The 20,431-nt window shown below is 37.1% G+C and overlaps 1 protein-coding gene across 3 annotated transcripts in view; it reads right to left on the bottom strand.

Moving 5' to 3' along the window:
* Positions 1 to 1,648: 1,648 nt before the first annotated feature.
* Positions 1,649 to 20,431, bottom strand: part of acot7 (acyl-CoA thioesterase 7) — a 56,316-nt gene continuing 37,533 nt past the window's right edge. For all 3 annotated transcript variants that reach the window (XM_006785465.2, XM_035905460.2, XM_087834085.1), the window contains exons 8-9: positions 17,695 to 17,879; positions 1,649 to 5,681 (exon numbers count right to left, since the gene is read on the bottom strand). In XM_006785465.2, the coding sequence (XP_006785528.2) occupies positions 5,583 to 5,681; positions 17,695 to 17,879 (284 nt within the window). In that variant the 3' untranslated portion in view covers positions 1,649 to 5,582. The remainder of the gene's footprint in view (positions 5,682 to 17,694; positions 17,880 to 20,431) is intronic.

Genomic DNA, 20,431 nt, shown 5'->3' on the forward strand with positions numbered 1-20,431 from the left:
AGTTAAAATAAAGATCTGATGCAGTGCAAACAGAAAGGGCATTGTTTTAATAGCTTACTACAGTTGAGTGTGAAAACATGCACGAAATCTAATAAATGTCGTCATTCTTAAGACTTTTCTGATGGATCTTCTGTTATTTATATCTCGCTGATGCTCCTTTTTTTCCTTCATGCCATTCATGCTCCTTTTTAAATGGGTCTTTTAATTGACATTATACGACTTGTTACGTAAGCCTCCTTCCTTGGATGATTCTGTAAGAGCGGCTTTCCTCCCGCAGGGTGAAGATTGTACCCAGTGAGAAAACTGATAGGCCCTACATGAGAGAATAGACACAGAGGTCCCTGTTTCCCTGGTTTTTGCCAATATAAAGATTATTTTTCATTTATTCGCCGGATGGTCTGAACAGCAGTGCACAGCTTCCCATTCATTAAAACAGATACACAAAACCACACCTGGGAGCTGCCCATGCAGGGCACAGCCATACTGTTCAGTGATGAAGTATGTTTTAAAAAAGCTTCTCCAGACACTGAGTCAGGATTTCTTCACAGCTAATCCAGTCACCACTTAGAGCACCTATATGTATATGGCTCACAATTTAGTCACATTTTAAACTGGTAGTTTATTGTTAAAAGGTAGTCATGTTGTATTTGAAGTATTTATTTTGGACCAGCTTTATTTTTCTTAGTCTTGCCTTTGCACACGCACATACTCCATCAAATAGTTAACAGTTCTCAGATTTATTATCCAGACTGTGTTGTTTCTGTTGCACTATGATCTGCTAAATTAAAATACAATCCTTGCAGCTGTTGTGGGGTTTTTTTTTTCACCAACTGAGAATTTCATAAAATCCCCATAAAAGAGCATAAATAAGAATATATATATATATATATATATATATATATTTATTTGGATTTGGGACAGATAAAGTATTATCTTTGCTACTATATCAATACAAGTCAATATATAAGTCCTCATGTTGTACTTCTGTTTGACAAGTATGTCTATACAAGCAAATCATAAGAGCAAGTAATCAAAAACAGTGATTTATCATGCAGAAAAAGCTTGGCCTGCCTTGCTTCCTGCGCTGCTGCATAATATAATGCTCACTGAGGCATTGGAAAATTAAAACATTTCATTTTAGAAGAGCAGTAGTTAAGCTTGCCAAAATTTTAATTTTACACAGCTTAGCTGTATAATTAGTTTTTGCTACAATTTCTTTCACTAGTTTCAGTGCTACTGTTGCAGATCATGGTTGCTGTGTAAAGCACCAGGTTTTAGGAGACTGTGATCCAGAAAATCATCACAAAATAACTCTATTTTACTGGGAAAAACTGGAGATTTCATATAAAGCCTGCCTGGCTGACTGAGCGCCCATGTTGCTCACCCTGTTGGATTTTACTAACTGTTTCTAGAGATGTGGCTGAATTCTTGACTTGAACTGGAGGTAATTTAAGCAGCCTATTCCAAGTTGATTAAAAATGACTATTCATTTTTAAATTGGAATAGGCAACAACCATTTGCTATTCCAAGCAAAGGGAATTTTACCATTTTACAGTGAACCTGTGAATATAAAAACTGCTTTGACTGCATTTCTTAACCAGGTAAAAGAAAGAAAGAAATAGCAAAAGTTACAGCTAAATCGGTTCACTTACAGCTCATAAAACATTTGCACACAGTGATAAAGAGTAAAGAACTATAACTGTGTAAACACTACATTGTGTACATGTTTTATTTTGTAAAGGTTTGGTAAGGGAATGATTCTACATTCACTGAGTCTCCTTGTCTGTGTTAGGTTTTCTCAAAACTTCAAACAGCAGTAGCAGAAGAAAAGGCACATTTGATGAAAAACACCCGGAGAAGATTTCAAACATGATAAAAGAAGAGAAGCTGATTGTGTTATGATTCATGGGAGAGAAGAGCTGAATAGATACATCACAGACAAATCTAACTACAAGTGAGCTTAATGAAAGCTGATACAAACTTCCAAGATCATTCTAATCCTTTTTGAAAAACAGAAGAAGTACAAGGAGGTCAAACAGAAGGTAAACAGATGAGCAAAGAGGCTAAACTATGTGCATAATGTTCTGACTGGACACAGGTGACATTAGCGAGAGCACGACACACAGTCACATGAAGAAAAGGAAGCAAAAACAGATAATCAGTATGTGGCTCTGGGTGGTTTTTGCCTAAAAAGACTGGGAATTCTAAAATATTATGGCTTCTACTTGGAGCGCAGGTGCTGCATCTTTAATATGAAACATTAAAGAAAAGAAAGTGGACCTCACTAATGTCTAAACTGGTTTCAATCCTGCCTAGAAACGGGGGGAAGCAAGTCTTGATAATAAGACAGGCAGTAACTGAAAGAAAAAGACAGGGAACAGAGGAAACTACAGGAAAGCACACAAGTCACTTGAAAATAACATTAGAAACAAATAAGGGATACAATAGAGACCGCGATATGTGTGCCTGTGCGTGCATATGTGCAACCTGTGTGTGTGCAAAAACACAGAGAACAAAGAAGAGGAAATGAACAAAATGAGATGGCATGTGCAAAGTAAATGGCACAATTTGATTAACAAATGTGTCCAAAGCATAATTTTAGAGAAGAATAGTGTTACATTTGAACAGTGTGGCTCTGCTGGAGCACACCCAAATCTACCTTTACTTCACAGAGTCTTTGGTATGTTCATTATTAACTTGTCAGGGTAAAATGAGTCAGGACTGATTCGGTGGGTGCATGAATTAGCAACCCATTTACAACACTACAATGGGCATCAATTAATGCTAGGCTGTTGGCTTGTGGAAAACAAGTCCAGCTTAGTTTGAATAATTTGTGATTTGATTTGTGTAACAAAATCTGGAATTTGTTATTTTGTGTTGGTCATGAAGATGCATGCAGGTGTAACCTGTTACTGATGTTGTTTTAGACTCAAGTAAACCCATTATCAGTACTGGACATGGCAAGGGAGCTTGAGTTTGTGTGATGCTAGGTGACCTGGAAGTAAAAAGTAACAGAAGGCATTCCCGCCCACTGGCTTCAGTGTCACTGGGCTGCCCCAACTACCACCATCAGCTCCAAGATATGTAGGCACAGGGACAGCATCTTTTTAATACTTAATGCTGTTTTCAATGTCCTATCAATATGCTCTCTGAATTTTTCCAGGGTGGCCACCACTCTGTGCATCAAAGTTTGTGTTCCTTACACTCAAAGTTAGCCAAATTTAGTTGCACCCCAAAAGGTCCACTGTGGCTGTAAAAACAAAAAGGGAGGTTCCAAGCCAGACAAAGCATGATCCATCACCTACTCCTCCGCGAGGAAAGCCCTGCTGGCTCCAAGCCCAGATTACACAGGATGGTTGAATGTGATGCTCATAACTCAGTTATTTGAAAATGTTCCAAGGAAGAGTTTTTTTTCAGATATTTTGCTGTTAAAGTCTTTTGTTCTTACACATCAGCAGCTTTTGCCAACAAACTTAACAGAAACGTTGTCTCGTGCAAATATTGACAGACATATTTACAAGCGTGACCATGAAGTGCAAACAGCACATTGTTCAGGTTACTGAGTTTTGTCTCACGTGTGAAATCAAGGCCCCGCTGCAAGAAAATGACTGACGAGAGATTCTTGAGCTGTGAGCACAACGAGCAGAAAATGCAAAGGCCACTCAGCAATAAAAGCCAAGAGTCTTCTGAGCACCACCTTGCTTTATCATTTATCCTTTGCTCAAAGTACTTAATGGTTCTTGTGCCGCACCAGAGGATCATTCATCTAAGTAGCCTCTGCACGGGTATACAGCGTTGAGAGCACTGCTGTGCTTTCATTTATATATGACATGCAAATAGGTTATCAGATTTTGTCTTTCATTCGAATTTTTCTGTTATTCTCAGTGAGAAAACAAGTTTGGCATATAGCCTCATTCAGTATCACTGTTTTTAACATATTAAATATATACTGTAGGTTTATGTCAGTCGGACACGGAATTTATCTTCATTAAAAGCACACTGTTGCTGTTAGCTGAAAGAGAAACATCTATTTTAGATAATGACATTGTCATGATACTGTACGTATGGCGAATGTTTTTCAATGAGTTCATATTTCTCAGAAGTCTCGTCTTACCATATGACATGCATACTGTCTCACTGTATCGTCTTCTCCCTTCCTGTGCTCGCCTCCTCTCACAAGACGCTTCTGCATAACTAGGGTTAAAAATAGATATAGCCCCCAGTGCAGCTTGGGCCTAACTTTATTTTCATGGGGGAAATGAAAAGCACACATACTCTGCTGGCTGGAGGGACAGAGGAAAAAAATAACAATAACCTTCATGATCCAATGACAAATCATTTTCTGTCCATGTCAGAAAGGCAGTATGAGGAGGAATAAAGGTCCAAAGAAAAGAAAATTTACAAATGTTCAGACTTTTGTCACTGTCTGAGCTTCCACATTGGACTTTAATAATCTTCAGTTTCACTTTGGTTTTGATCCGAAATTAGTCCCTGTCATCCAGTGCGCAGCCCTACCTACACCTCTTGATGAATCTGATTCTGGTCTAAAATGAAATAAAATGCAAAAGAAAAAAAATGAAATGTAATACCATGGTATTTATGGCTGGTTAATGATCACAGTGTTCAGTCTTGGCATGGCCATATAGCCATGGCCATGGTAATATTGATTTCTCACTGGCCCGATTTATCTTTCTGATTTTACCTTGTGCACACGCGCACTTACAAAGGACACATGGAAAGACACTAATAGAGACATTTTTTTTTATCCAGTTCACTTTGTTTATCAGACAATGATGAATCCTCAAATGACTAAGAGAACAATATGGGTACAAGAGGCAACAAGGGAGACAGACAGGTAAATAAAGAGAAACTCAGGAGCAAGAAAGCAACATTATGGGAGAATGGAACTGGATGAGAAGAGGTCGTAATGAGGAGAGGGAAAAGAGAGTGTGGTAAGGCATAGTGTGATAGACAGGCAAAGCAGGGTGAGAGCAGAAAGGAAGTGGGAGGGGGTGATGTGGGAGAGATGCAACTTGAGTCAAAACCCCCAAGCTCCCCTGATTTCTCTGTGAAAGACACAGTGCTGAAAAGATGGATAGCGTGTGCCCTCTGTGCCAAGGCATGCCCAAGACAATGACATCACCATCATCAAACTAGCAAGGACACAAGGCGAGAGCCCCAGACTAGCACTTGGATCTTTTATTCATTATTACTCACTCGCTTATTCATCAGTTTCCTTGTGCTCAGATTATCACTTTAAACTGACATGATAATTAAGTCTTCAGATCTTCCACAAACAAAATAGTACTCTTCTACACAGAGACAGGAGACAGTGATCGAAAAAATAAAAACAGTCTTCATACGTCATTAAAATTCTCTCCAAAATATATTATGTACTCTTACATACATATACAGTATATGTGGATACTTTGGTGTAGCACAGGGAAAAAAAAATCACAAGTTCAGGTTCAAGAGAAAGCAATAATCATAAAGCAGAAAATGTTTACTTTGTTTTCTTCATACTACATATTGTGTGGGGTTATTGTATTGTTGCTGCAGGTGTTAAATTCTGAGTGGCAGCGTCACTGCCCGCGCGTCTTATCTGACAGCCTTTTTTCTTTATTTTGGAGGTAACGTACTTTCCCCTCGTCAAAACGTCTCTGCTCATCCTCGCCTTCAACCTAGAGGAAAAGAAAATAGACAAAAATATTTGTTTCCAGACACATTTATCATCTACACACTGGAATGTTTCCCCTCTAATTATTATATTAACCGTGGGCATGAAGCTCTGATCTAATTGACTTGACAGTGCTGCTGAAATTGCCATTCATCTTCTAGGTGAAATATAGAACAAACGCGTCTGACTCTAGGCTTGTAAGGACCCAGCATGATATACAAAATATATGAAGAAGACTACATATAAGTGAAGTTGAGTGAAACCACATGTGACATATGCAGGACATTGCCACATATGAAATTTCTGCATTTTAAAGGTGTGTGAATGCGTTTATCGCCAGCAACACATTTTATATTAATGCAACACTAATGGCAAGACTGGAGAATGGTGATGAGTCAGCTGATCAGGTTCATGAATCCATTTTCTGGTCATAGTAACAACATCTACTCACAAGGTTAGACACAACCTGATAATTAAGTAAATAATGCAGTAGAAGTACATAAAGGGCAATTCCTGTAATTTGTGGTGAGTGTTAGCCTCTCAACTCATGTCATCATCTCATCAAACCTTCTCTTGACCAACCTTGACCGCACATTTCCATGATAGTGTGTTCTATGCACAGCGCCAGTGCAGTATTATTGATGCTGCAGACCTCTGGAAACACTCTATAGATTTACAGCTGTTATGAATCATTTTTACTGTTTAATTCTGTGCAGTTGTTTGTTTTGAAGCTAAATGTGGCTGCTGGTTTATAGGAGTAAGCACTCGATATTCTGTACAGTTTAATTTGACTGTTGGCCAACCTTATGATTTGCAACAATACCACCACCAGTGACCATGTCACACTTTCTTTGAAGGTGCTGACTGATTTCTCCTTTCCTTATCTTCAAAGCGCTGTAACAAAGCAGGGTACGTGAACATGTTTGTATTTCATATATAAAGCGTACTGTTAGAGCTAATGACATGTTCTGATGGAGGCTCTTTGCTGCGTACACACCAGGTGGTTGGCAGATTCAAGAGCACCTGCCACTCACACAAACAGGGTGCAAAACTGACAGATGGCACCTTAAATTTAAGGAGAGAGCAGGGTGGTAACAAACATGATAAAAGATAATGCCGGGGACAAGCCCAAGGGGGTCATTACTCAAATGTGACGAGAATATTAAAACAGTGGCGCTGAGCTACAAACACAACACCAGTGGGAATATCTTATCTGTAGAACAGGTTCAGGAGCATACAGCTGTAATATTGGTGTGTTTGTTGTATGGCAGTTATATAACAGTCAACATACTGCTCAGTCAGTTTTGCTTTTGCCATTCAACTGAAAGTAATGGATAATTCCAGTTCATTGAGTTTGAAAAGAGAGAGAGGGGGAAAGAACAAGTTTTTCAGAAAAATAATATAGACACATATAACATACAATATCTGGGCGTCATGTAATATAACCAAGGAACTGACAAGTCGTGACCATAAAAATGATTGCTTACGTATCTTACATATTCACATACTTAATACCTGCTGAAAACCACATACTGTGGTTCTGTACATAATGTAAAATGTAAACGTGGTTCTGTTCAGTCAGAATATCTACACAGGTAGGTGAATAGGCTGCAAAAAAAGTGAAAAAAAATTAAATACACAAATAAAATTATTTATAATTACATAAGGTATGTGTATTTATATAAGTGATTACTGGTGTATGAAGTTCTAACTGGATTGAGATGGGTTACAGACTGTGAGTTACAGAATCAGGCAAGGTGGGTCAGATCAACTCTAAACAAGCTTAGCCATTGCTTTACACCTCAAACAGCAACCAAATGTAGTGCACTGTGATCGTAATGACCTCATATATGCATGCATACACTGTTGAACAATGCTGATCCCATTTTATTAATTTGTTCCCATGTTTTACAAATTTCAAGGTCTGTATTTTACTACTAAAAATACTATTATTACTACTACTGTTACTACTGTAGTATGATTATCTTTCTATAATGCAATGACACAATTAAAAGGTTATGAAATGTTCTAGCAAAACTTCATTTATGTAATCCATTTCTTTATAGGTGAAAAAAGCCTGACTTAAGTTGCATTATTAAAAATTTAATTATTAGACATAAGTAAGCACAATTATAACAAAATTTGAGTTAAGGACCACAAATAAAATAAAATAGTTAAACGCAGTCGTCAGCAGTAAAAAATGAAAATGAAGAACTACCAGAGTAAATAAAATAATTATAAGCAGAACTTATGCACACGACGTTCTGCTCCTTTATTAAAAAAATACATTGCAAAGTTTACTATATTTAAGTGTCTGTACATTAACTAACTGTTAAATGTACAGATGCTCCAGCGGCATCTGTAGCGTCTTAACTGGTATCTCTGTGTTGGCAAAAAGTTAGCATATTATCTTTTTTTGTATTCTACAAGCTCCACGTCTATCCCAGCCACCATAGGGCGAGGCGCAGGGTAAATACCCTGGACAGGTCGTCAATGTGATGCTGGGCTTATTTCTGACGTATCTGTTAAATATCTATTAGCATACTCTTTAACCAATGAATTTCATTTCTATTCATTTAATGAAGTATTTGTAAATATGTGCCCCCATATATACAAATAATTTTTTATTTAGTGGTTATTCATTTTCTTCACATAAGACAAATATAATGACATATATTTAATTTTCAAGTCACAGTTACTCAGTTAAATGGTGTTTCCTTTCTCGCTGTTATACAGTTTATTATAAAGGTGGTTACAAATGGTTGCCTGTTGCAATGTTGGAAGGCAGACAAATACACAAACATGACCTATAATGTCATAATTCCTTTTGTCTAACTCTGTGGACAATCTATTGCCTAGCCTAACAATTCATTAAGTGCATTAATGAGACAGAGGCATCTTGCTCTATCTAGTTAACACTTTGAGCTGTGCAGGGAGCTGCATTATAGCATTACTGAAATAACCCCCAACAAGGTGATTTAGGATCCTAACACCAATTAGAGGCTTATAAATCATCCTTCTTGAACAGGCTGGAACAATCCAAAGACATTATTGTTTATTTATTTAAGTCTGAAAAACCGCAGCCATGATATCAAAGCAAAAGGAAAAATGTTTACATGGTGAGACTGTTTATGATCAGACAGAACCGTAAGGATGTCAAATTAATTAAAAAAATGAATTAATATATTTTATTTAACTTTTTTAAAGAATAAAAATTGTACTAGTAAATAGTAAAAATCACTCTTTTTAAAACCATATCGATGTACGGTTTGAGATGAGTTAACAAACAGCAAAACGAAACTGTATACCTTACTGCTGCTGATGAATCATAGCTGCCGACTGTCTGACAATGACAGCTAAAAATGATTCTGGCAGGAAAAATGTGAGCTTCGCTGTCTGGCTGAAGAAGAGATTTATGTAAGCTTTGACTATTAACATATCAAAGGTTGTTAAAATAAAATAATAATTATTATAAAACATTTTTAACGTGCAATTTTTTTTCCTGCACAGCTTGAAATTGATTTGAACTAATTACATGAATATTTTGTTATGAATAATTGATTTATATTTCCAGACACCAATTTGTACATTCAGCTTACCCATCCAGTAAAAACAAATCCCTGATCGCTGTTCAAAACTTGTTTTTTTAGCCTTATTACTTAATAGTCAATAATTACAATAATAATATTACTAATAATAATAATATGCACATATGGCCGGTGCACATCCATCTACACACAGTACCACAGGTTACGTGTGTCGTGCGTATGTTAACTATTATGTTAATTACATTTGCATAACTCAATGAGGCAATTCATTTTTTATTAAGGTCCTTGTTGTGTTCTTAAGTAATTTGTCTTCACTACAGAAATAAAGCAGAAATACCCTTGCAAAAACCAGCATGCTTGTTATATTGTATTTAAGGCAAATGCCTATACTCCAGCAGTGTCAAGTGACAATCACTACATGTATTGGCATTCGGGTAAACTGAACCATTTCATGTTTCATCAAGGTTATTTATCTTTACAATAAGAATGATAGCTGACCCAAGCTGATTCAGCGTCTATGGACTTACAAGAAGCTTGTTTTTGGTTTTTGGTAAACTAAATGCTAAAAAAAAAGGTTAACAGGGCTGTCCCTAAATTCCCATCTATTCTGTTCATAAATCAAAGTATTGAACAAACAAACAATGTGATTGTGACTGTTAAATCATCATTTTGTTCAGCATAACAGTTTGTCCTTGTGTTGGTACTCACTGAAAACTCGGAAAATTACTCATCCATTATTAGTCTTGATCATCAATGACTTAACAGGCTGGCATTGCCATTTCTTGACCCATGCTGTTTATCTGCATATATAGATATGATCAGAAGAAACATGATGAAGATGATACTAAGGTTAGGGTAAGATGGAGGCAGATGATCTGATGTTACAAGCCCAGAAGATGAAGAAGAAGAGGAAAAAGAATTACTCTCAAAATCTTCCAGCGAGATAACATCAGAGCCCAGAACTTTGGCTGATTGGGTCAAACAGCCAGGACAGATGTTTCACCTGTTGTTAATTAAATCCAGTAGGTGGACAGCTGAATGGAGCATGAAAAACCAATACGATGTAAATGTGGAACAGGGACAATACATGTAAAGGAGATTTGCTCAGACAATGCCAGCAAAATGCCAGGTGGGTTCTGTTGTGTTGGCGCGAGCTGTTATTAGAGTGGGCAAGGGGCATCAGTGGCACTGGCAAATGTCACTGTGTAAAGGTAGCACAAAGCTGTAAACAGCCAGCACAAGACAAATAATAGCCATCTGGACTAGAATGAGCCTGGATACTAACCTATATATCTGTGTGTGATAGAGGGACCGAGAGGTATACACAAAGGATGACATTTTAGACAAAGCTGAAAGGTATTTCATTTCTAGTCATAAAATGAATCCTTTTATATCAGCCAGGCTCTTCTGGATGGTGAAAGGAGCTCTTCCAGTGGATCTTTTCATTTAGTCATAAATGCTTTGAGTTTTTTCACTGCAGCTATCTGATAATACAGACATGCCACGTTCTTATGGGCTTCATCGCAGCTTTAGCAACAGCAATGAAGAGTCTGAAGTATACAGCCTCAGTTGGATCCTATTTTTCAGCAGTTTACTAATGTAAGATAGCTGACAGAAATTATACTGAACTTTCTACTGTAGTATGAAAGATTGATCAGGTAACTTTGAGGGAAAATACAACAAAAAATTAATTTTTTCATATCATTTTTTTCAAATTCACTCTGATGACAATTTTAGATCTGAAAATGATCAGTTGTTGCTTATGTAGCAGTTTAAATACTGCATTACATTTGCATACTTTGCAAAAGGGTTTGTAATTAATTAATTAATTTAAAGTAATTTGCAGTCACAAGAAAATTAGAAGTGACACTGATCTCTATCAAAGATTTTCTGAAAGGAAAATTTAAAAGCACTAAAATACTACAAGTACTGAATTTTGTTCTTTTTTAATAAGACTCATATCATAAATATGCTAAATTACTCTTTCTAAATATAACAAAATTATACTTTTTCATTATGATTTAGCATCTAATTTGGAATTTGATCTCAAATTAAGGCAACAACATGACAATACAACATCACAGACAAAACGTATCACCCTTCTAATCTTCTTTTGGGTGCTGCTGACAGACAGATGTTTATCGGAAAGTAATAAAAGTTGAATAACTTTAACAAAAAAATATCTAAATCATGTACTGTCAAAGAGAAAACTGGGTTTCACTGAACTGAAGAGAATTTAGTTCGAGCTGTGAATACACAATATTTAGTGTATGACGTAGAATGATAACCCCCTGATGTGCACATTTAGCAGTGCCTAAAAGATGCAGGCATGATCTGGGCGTTAAGTTTAACGGGTGTACCCGTTAACACGGTTCTGATTGTCTTAAATGGGAGGTATCTAAAAATAAACGAGCATCACTTCATGTGAACTACATGAGGTTGCCATGACGACCAGGCTTGTTTTCGTGTCAAGGGAGGCCAGCTGAGTCTTTGCCAGCGAGGAAGGAGGGAGATGGAATAGAAGGAAGAAGGAAAAATCAGAGGAAAGATGGAGCAAGAAGGCAAGAATAAGAGAGATATAGTGAAACAATACTTAAATCAATAAATGGAGATATGCAATAAAGAAAAACACACATACACAAAGACACAAAGCTTTTCTTTGTTCAGCAGGGATGAATGGTGGACCTATTAATACTGTATTTTTACAAACAATGCATTTTTTGTGCTTGCTGTTTTGACCAAAATCGTGGCCTAGCATGTATATACACTATATTTCAGTAATTCACTTTCAAGATTACTGTTATAGATAGGCAAGGCATTCCCCACTATCCTCTGTGCACCTGCTGTCCTCATGCCCCACTTCAGCATAACCCACAGTATGCTAACATTAGTGACAGCCCAGCTACACATACACACACTCCCACCGTCCCTACCTCCCTAGTGAGCTGAAACTGAAAAATCTAAAAATAGTGATTGCACTGAGCTCATTGGCAAGAAATCAAGGAAGGGAAAATGGGAGGGAAAGCACCTGCAGTCAAAAATAGCAGAAGTCATGTCGATAAGACTATTTATAGAGCTCAACTGGGGCAAAAGCTGCCATGAAATTATAATAAGTGATGGTTTGAGCTTTCAGGAGTGTTTTCAGTTTAAATTTCAGCAGTACTAAAAAAGGACAAAAAAAAAGAGACAATTGCATTATAAACATAAAAGAGAAGCAGGGAGAATCACCTTTTTTTTTTGGTTGTTGTTTGTTTGTTTTTTAACAAACGGAGAACAAAAAGAATCAGAGAGACAAAAGAGAGGTGAAATGCAATCTTGTAATAGACACTGCTCAGTAAGACTAGGAGAACACCAGATGGTCACAGTATAACATAAAGTCAGTTAAACAAGGGCACTAATTCATAAACCATTGTGAATCAGTTTCACCTGCTTTGGTGCAAATGACCGTGACGACAGGAGCGCTGGAGAGATAAAAACAAGGCTGCATAAGCAGTCCAGCTCATACATGTTAGCACACACACACACACACACACACACACACACACACACACACACACACACACATATATATATATATATATATATATATATATATATATATATATATATATATGCTGTCCCAAGAAGATGGAACGTCTTGGTTTGAATAGTCCGCAATTAACGTCTCATGCTACCAGTAGTGCTTTCTACATTTTATGTCCACAGAACAGAAGATTTTAAAAGACTCTAGTTGTAGTTCTTTTTTATAGCCTTTACCTACTGAAAAAGATCAACAACTTCAGCAGAGACTGAGAAAAATGACAGAGGTATAGGTTTCCATAAACATGGAAGGTCTCTATGAAAGACAAATAGATTTAGTCAAGGTATTGTTATTATTATTTCATTCGGAAAGCGCACACATGGGTGTCTTTGTCATACATTTTAAAGACTTACAGCAGCCAGTCCGTTTTATCGGAGTGCCTTAAAGTAACTCAATTTATGTAACAGTACATGCAGTCATTAGTCTTATTCTACTTGCATGCAGAAAAGTTTACTCATTTGCATCATTCCTGGCAAAATAATACACTGCCAGAATAAGTAACAGAGAAACAAGTTTGTTTGTTTTATAAGTTTTTTCAGTATTCCCTGATAGAAGGGCTATGGGGTATTGGAAGATTAAATGTATAAGAAGAAGTAAGTTTAGTATTTGGGGAAATGAAGCTTAATTAAATTTTATGCCAAGGCAAACAAGCTTTTTTTTTTTACTTCAGTGAAAAGGTTAAAAACAACAAGCATTGCACTGTTCATGGGTAACAAAATTACCCATCTCTAAAGGTCACATTAAGTTGTGGTCACGTACAGGAGTATTTTTAGCTGATACAGTGACTTTGAGGACTCTTGAAGTAGCAGTCTAAGTAACACCGAGTAATAACACAATCTGTCCCACTGTTGAGCATTGGTATATAGCTTTTGTTATGTTTAGTCAGAGCCAGGGTGGCTGCTTCAAGGTTTCCACTCTTTGTGCCAAACTAACTGCTAACTGTCAGACACGTTTTGTGTAATCACACTTTCATGCTAGCTCAGAAGAAAAGGTTTTAATTCTCTGGAGGATCTTTAACACAGAGACAGTAAATACCACGGCTTACTATTTCTGGGAAATAGCTGATGATACTATTTTGTACCATGCAAAAGTCTTGAGCCAGTCCTTGTTTCTTTATGCTTTGCTAGGTAAACCTGGCAATAGGTGCAACGATTTACTGAAACAGGCAAATGTACATGTACATAAGGCAAAAATAGAGTTTGTACGATTCTAACAGGCTTGAAAGTCATTGTTTGGTACGACACCTATATTTCTACACAGCCTGAACACAAGAGTTCTTTTAATTTTTTAAACTAGTCTACAGAAATAGTTCTCTAGTCTTCTCGAAGGACATTCTTATTTGGATGTTGTGTGTATTGTAGACACTGATTACTGTATCTCCTCCAAAGACACTGATGACGACTGGACCCAAAAATTTCAGATTTATATTTTTCACTCAATAAGAACTGTTGCCACTGATTTTCAGTTCTGTTCTTTTAATTTTGCATACAGCCTTTCTCCCTGTTTTTCTTCCTTAACAGGGGCTTCTTGACAGCCACCCTTTCACTGAGACCATTTTTGATGAGGCTTCACTGAACATTAGACAGAGGCATCTTGCTCCTCTCCTATTTCCTTTGTTTTCCACTTTTGCAGTTTCCCCAGATTTTTTAAGGACACACAGCACACTAATGCTAATAATATTTGGGGAATTAGCATGTTAGTGCCAAAATACTATTTTATCCCTCTCAAATGGTACAGGTCCCAAAGCTTTTGCAGTTCATCAACCCGACCATGTTCAAAAAGTGAACTCTTTTTTTTTTTTGCCTTTGCCATTCGAAGGTCATGACAGTGTGACCTGACAGAAAATGACAATGAATCAAGATTTTTGCACAGATTTGACCTGGCATGTGGTCCTAACCTTGATCAGCTGTAAAACAGCCTGTTTCAGTTTTCAATAAATTGCATGCTCGAAAAAATGTTTTGTCTCACTCCCATTTCTTCGTAATGCATGTTCAAGGTCTACTTGGAACCTTGTTAAGATCCAACCATGCAAAATATGATTTTTTGCCATTTTTCAAGTGGTCTTAAACTTTCGATTGGGACTGTATAATCGTTAGTATTTTATACAGATTCAACAAAAGAACTGGAAACAAATGATATGTTTTTGTGCCTAAAGATATAATTTAAAATAAAATATTTGCTATTTTGTTTGGTGTGTGCAGACAAAATGCTTTATTATGTCGATTATGACTGATTCACAGGTCAGTATTAAGTTACCAAAAAAAATAAAATTCCTCTAAAAATGGTCGGCCTACGTTTATTACTCAACACTATTTTAAAAATTACAAGTCTGGCTCTTTAGAAGCAGAATATAAAGAAATGAGGGGGGAATCAAGACTTTTGCACAAGACCTTTTATGTGGCCAAAATGTAAGGATGTGGAGGCCAAATACACACAAACATTTCGCTTCCACATCCTTCCATTTTGATTTGTTCTGCTCACAATCATCTGACTTACGATGCTTTTTTTTGCTTTTTGATCTGTTTATTGTCTTTCCAACTCCCATGGTCCCATCTCTCCTGTTAGGAAAAATTTGGGTGTTAATTGGACTGACGTGTTGAACCTTATTTCCTGCACATGACGTTTCTCGTGTACACACCAAAGACCAACAATTATGAAAAGGTTTACTGCCATCAGTAGAGTCAGAGTCAATCTCATCTCATGCTTATGCCCCCAGTAAATAGTCATAAAGCCAGAAATAGCACCGATCGAGCCTTGTCCTCCTCCTCTTGCTCATATAAATAAGCATGCACGCATTTGTGCTCAATGATCTGTTCCATGCATGTGCACATTCACAGGCAATGCTCATTCTAACACATGCAGACCTGCACACAAAGGGCTCGTGTTTGTGTACATGCACTTTCTTCATAACTCATTCACACACGCATTTCTCTTTTGCCCTGCCCTTGTTTATTTGACAAGCTACATCAGATCCCTGGCAGCCTAGGCTCCATTTAGATTTCCATTTATAGTGTTGAGGATGAATTATTAAAATCACCAGGAGATTTTTTAGCCTCTCTTTTGATAACATTGAGGTCTGAATAGAAACTACAATGAGTCTAATAACTGCTACAATTCCCTCCTATTAAAACAAAAGCAATGAGCAGCTTACGTGAGGCAGAAAACCAGGTAATGAATGCATGGAGGGAGAGGCACACAATGGGCAAACCAAATGCAGGTTTTGTGAAATGGAAATCAGGGGACTGACAGACACTTTTGAAAAGGCCAACCAAAGGCGACATGCATTTGATGAACACTTCTATCTGCAGGGGCATCATCAGAGAAGTCTTGAATAAATGTGCTGTGGTTTATAAAGGCTAACACTGCACCTTCAACTGTGACCTGATGGTCAAATGAGTCACTGCTGCACTTGTGGCATGACAACACACCTATAACAATCCTTTTTCACGCTTCACTCTCAACCACAGCAGCTTTCTTCCTGCAAATTTCTTATTACACGCTCATGGTACTTGAAACATGGAAGGACATAGTGTCATGCACTACTGTCATGCAGGCGGGAGTTAAAATGCATTTTTGTAGAATACATGTGTTATTTTCAAAAATCAAAGATTTATTATTTCTATTTGTACTTATTATCATACTATTTGTTTTCTTCTTTGTTCTTCTGTTGCTAGTATTATTGCCTTTGGTTTTTTCAGTATTCTACAAATACTTCTAGTTTAATTATAAGTTCTGGTGTAAACTCTATGAAATTTGTGCAAGTGTGCACTTGAGGGAATAATGACCTGCTGCTGGTCGGCCAAATTTGAAACTGCCCACCCATCTCATGTCATTGTTGCAAAGCTACCAAATCAAGAAAATGGAGTGCAGTACATCATTAATAACAATAACAACAACAACAACTCAAACAAAACATTAAGTAGAATTTGAATTGCTCAGTTACAAAATATGGAGTGAAATCTTAATCATGACACTTAAAAATAATGTGAACCTTAACACAAACTGCATTGCAGTGTTTAGAATACGGTTTTAAAAGCTCCTCGCTTGTGTAAAATTGCAAAAAGATAGCTTCTCATTAATATTAATGACTTAAACAGATGGCGCATGAGCTCGGTGTTTGCATAAAAACAAGGTTTGGATCGTTATGTGTTGGAGAGCCTGAACAAACAGCAGGCATCTCTCTCCTGTCTGCAGGTAAGCATGCAGTCTTTGCTTGCTGACAGTAGGTGCTGAGTCAGGCATACTCATCCCAGAGATACTCATCTCGGAGATCTTGTGGGAATAATATCATTCAGCCCTGCTCACTGCTGAAGGATAATACCCAAACACTACGAGGATTTGAATGCTTTGTAAAGAGTCTGAAATGTTGAATTCCTAAACAATGGGCAGTATCTTTGAGCTTTCCAAAAACCATGTCTGTGAAGACAGTCTTTAATATATAATCTTAAAAGTATTAGTATACTTTTTCATATTTGTGATTTTTTTCAGCTATCTGGAAAATTTTACAGTGGTTTTGGATCAAAGATCAATCTGACCCAACTCAACATTTTCTATATATGAAGGCTCCATTGATCCAGTCTTGTAATGGCCCTTTTACGTGTCACGATAAAGAAAAATTACTAATGGAAATGTTATCAGCAGTTAGAAGAGACCAAGCTAAAAATAACTAGCCTTTAAAAGATGATATGGCAGCAAAAAGGCAATAAAATCGATGCCTTGATTATTTTCCATTACAATACTGTAAAAAAACAGGCTTGACTGTCAGTGTTTGTGAATGTAATTACTCTGTACTAAGGGATATGGATATGAAATAATGTATAACATCACAAATTATGTATCAAGGTTTTAAAAGACAGGCAGACTTTAGAAGAAGATTGGACGATACCAACCTTAAGGGCAGGGACAGGCAGGGGCTTATTGTCCTTGTCCAGGGAGATGAAGGTGAAGAAAGCTGAAACAGCACGATATTTCCCCTTCTGTGCCTCCAATATTGAGGACACGTCTACCAACACCTCAATCTCCATTGATTTGTTACTGACAAATGTGAGTCGTCCCGTCACCGTCACCACACACCCTTGGGAAGAAGAGGAAAAGGATATTGAGCACTCTGATTTTCAGTGTTTTAAAGTAAAACCTAAATATGTTGCCATTTAGAGACATTTTCATTTTTTAATATTTACCATAAGATTTTCTACCATTTCTCAGACATATCAGTTATTTTAAGGCTTCACTTAGTCTTATAAAGGTGAAAAAAAGAAGTTGCACAAGGCATCAGGTTTTCACAAAAACACAGCATTCCAACCGCTACATCAAAATACTGAATAAATGTAAGTAAACTCATACTAAATAGCTTTAATTACACTGAATATGATCTATATAATAAACCAGCAGAGGAAGATTTCAGCTCTGGTCTTGCAGTCTCTATCGCATTGTTGCATCATGGCGTTTTCGAGACAGGCCGGCGACCTCTGGCTAAAAGCTCACGCTGAAGTAATATTGAAGCTGCACTTTCTCAGATATCTAATCAACCAACTGTCTTTCACTCAAATATGTGCTCTCTCCTGCTTTTGTCACTGCAGCGAGGTGGGAAAAAAAGTCATCAAATAATATTACAGAGCATTGTTGATGTATTTCATTATTCTCTTTGATGTGCCTGTACTGTAATATTACTGCAGTTGCCATAGAGACAAGGAAAGAAGGTGTTACTCCTGCAGTCAGGAACAGATCGCAAGTATATGAGTGAGATCTTATAAAATAGTCAAAGTCCTAAATAATAAATGATGCACATAAAAAAGGGGGGGAGGCTTTTATCAGTGTATGAGCTGCAAAGCACTCTGACACGATGACAACAATACAAGAATTCTACCAGAATTAGACTTGACTGTTGTTCAGTTACAGATCTCGTATTCATGCAGGATACTCTGCAAAATTCATGGGTATGAGTTTGGTTTTCTTGACAAGTAAGCCTCTGTTGTCAAAAGATATGCTTATAGAGTCAATAATTAGGCTTTTTACAGTAAACCCAGGTTTGTTACCCTAACCCATCCATCCACCCACCCTCTTATCCAATTCAGGATCACAGGGGCCTGGAGCATATTCCAGCTGTGACAGGTTGAGAGGCCATGTACACCCTAGATAGGCTGTCAGGCTATCACTTGGCTGACACCAAGAGACAGACAAGCATTCACGCTCACATTCGAACCTAGGGCCAATTTAGAATAGCTAGTTACCCTAACATGAATGTCTTTGAAGTGTGAGAGGAAGCCCAGAGCGTGTGGAAAGAAAACACACACAGGAACAACGAGACTACATTTATAAAGCAGTTTTTAAGGCTTTAACAAACAAACTTTTTGTGTTTGTTTTGATTATGGTTTTCTGTGATGCAGCCTAGAACTGAAGTACTGAGGGTAAAAAGAAAAAAAATGGAGACGGCAAAGAAATGCAAAACTGCACACAGGTTCAGCGTAGGCACACATGAGAAAATAACACAGTCAAAGTTTATGACATGCAAAAAATGTCCAAAATCTTAAATTACAAACAACAAGATTTCTAATGATATACGGAGCTTAACAAATTGATTATCACCACCAAATACAAGGTTTAAGCCACAGCTGCCTTAAATTAACAGTATTATTAATTACCAAAATTACTTTTAAGTTTCTGTAATGTTTAATCCAACAATATGCACAAGGTCTTTAATCAAGTTGAGAAAATTCAACTTTGTAGATTTTTATATATGTTAAGATGACTATTACGCTATCATTATCACACATTCAGTAACCTTGGATGCTGAGATATTTAGGAAATGGCAACAAGGTGATCATGAAAATCCATATGGGTAAAGAACTTTAAACAGATAATAACGTGCAGTAACTGCGGTGAGGTCTTTTCAGCATACCTGACAACCGAGACCACAAATTTGAAGCATTTCATTTCTCTCTTGTCGACTGACCTCTAGAGCCTTTTTTTAATGCTCCCATGTGTCAAGTCTCATTTAGATAAACTATCTCTTACTAAGATTTATTAGGCTCAGTGAAACAACCTCTGCTCAGTGACATTACACAAAAATGAGGCTTGATGATGGGTGAGTTTGAAGACCTTCAGATTAATGCAGAATGTAGCTCTTGACTTGTGCAGCATTGGAGGTCAGCCAACCAAAACAACTGGCAGAGACCCATGTCTGAAGAGCTGGTAAAGCTAATCTGCTTTGATGAAGGTACCCAGTCCACGTCCAGGCTCAGTGCTGTATGCATGTAATGTAATACCTCACAACAACAGATTTGTTATTTTAGCGGTTGAAGATGGATGGATGGATGGATGGAGTCTAGGCTTTTCTATTAGTCTTTTCACTGACTAACAAATAGCACTGAAGACAAAAACACATTTGAGTGTCTTTCCACAGGTCATTTTTTTTTCTTTAGCTAAACAGTACATGGAAATGTCAGGGTTTTAACAAATAATGCTTTCAGTGAAATGAAATGTACACTTAATAAACAAGAACAACATTGTGACCACTCACGATGACACACTGGTCCTTTTATTTTTTCTTCTGTATCACATTTTCACTCTCACCATCAGCGCTCCAGTCCCCGTCTCTGAAATGTCCTTTCATCCAACCTTTTGAAG

Source organism: Neolamprologus brichardi, chromosome 20, assembly GCF_056152115.1.
Source record: "Neolamprologus brichardi isolate AB-2024 chromosome 20, ASM5615211v1, whole genome shotgun sequence".
NCBI classification, from domain to species: Eukaryota; Metazoa; Chordata; class Actinopteri; order Cichliformes; family Cichlidae; genus Neolamprologus; species Neolamprologus brichardi.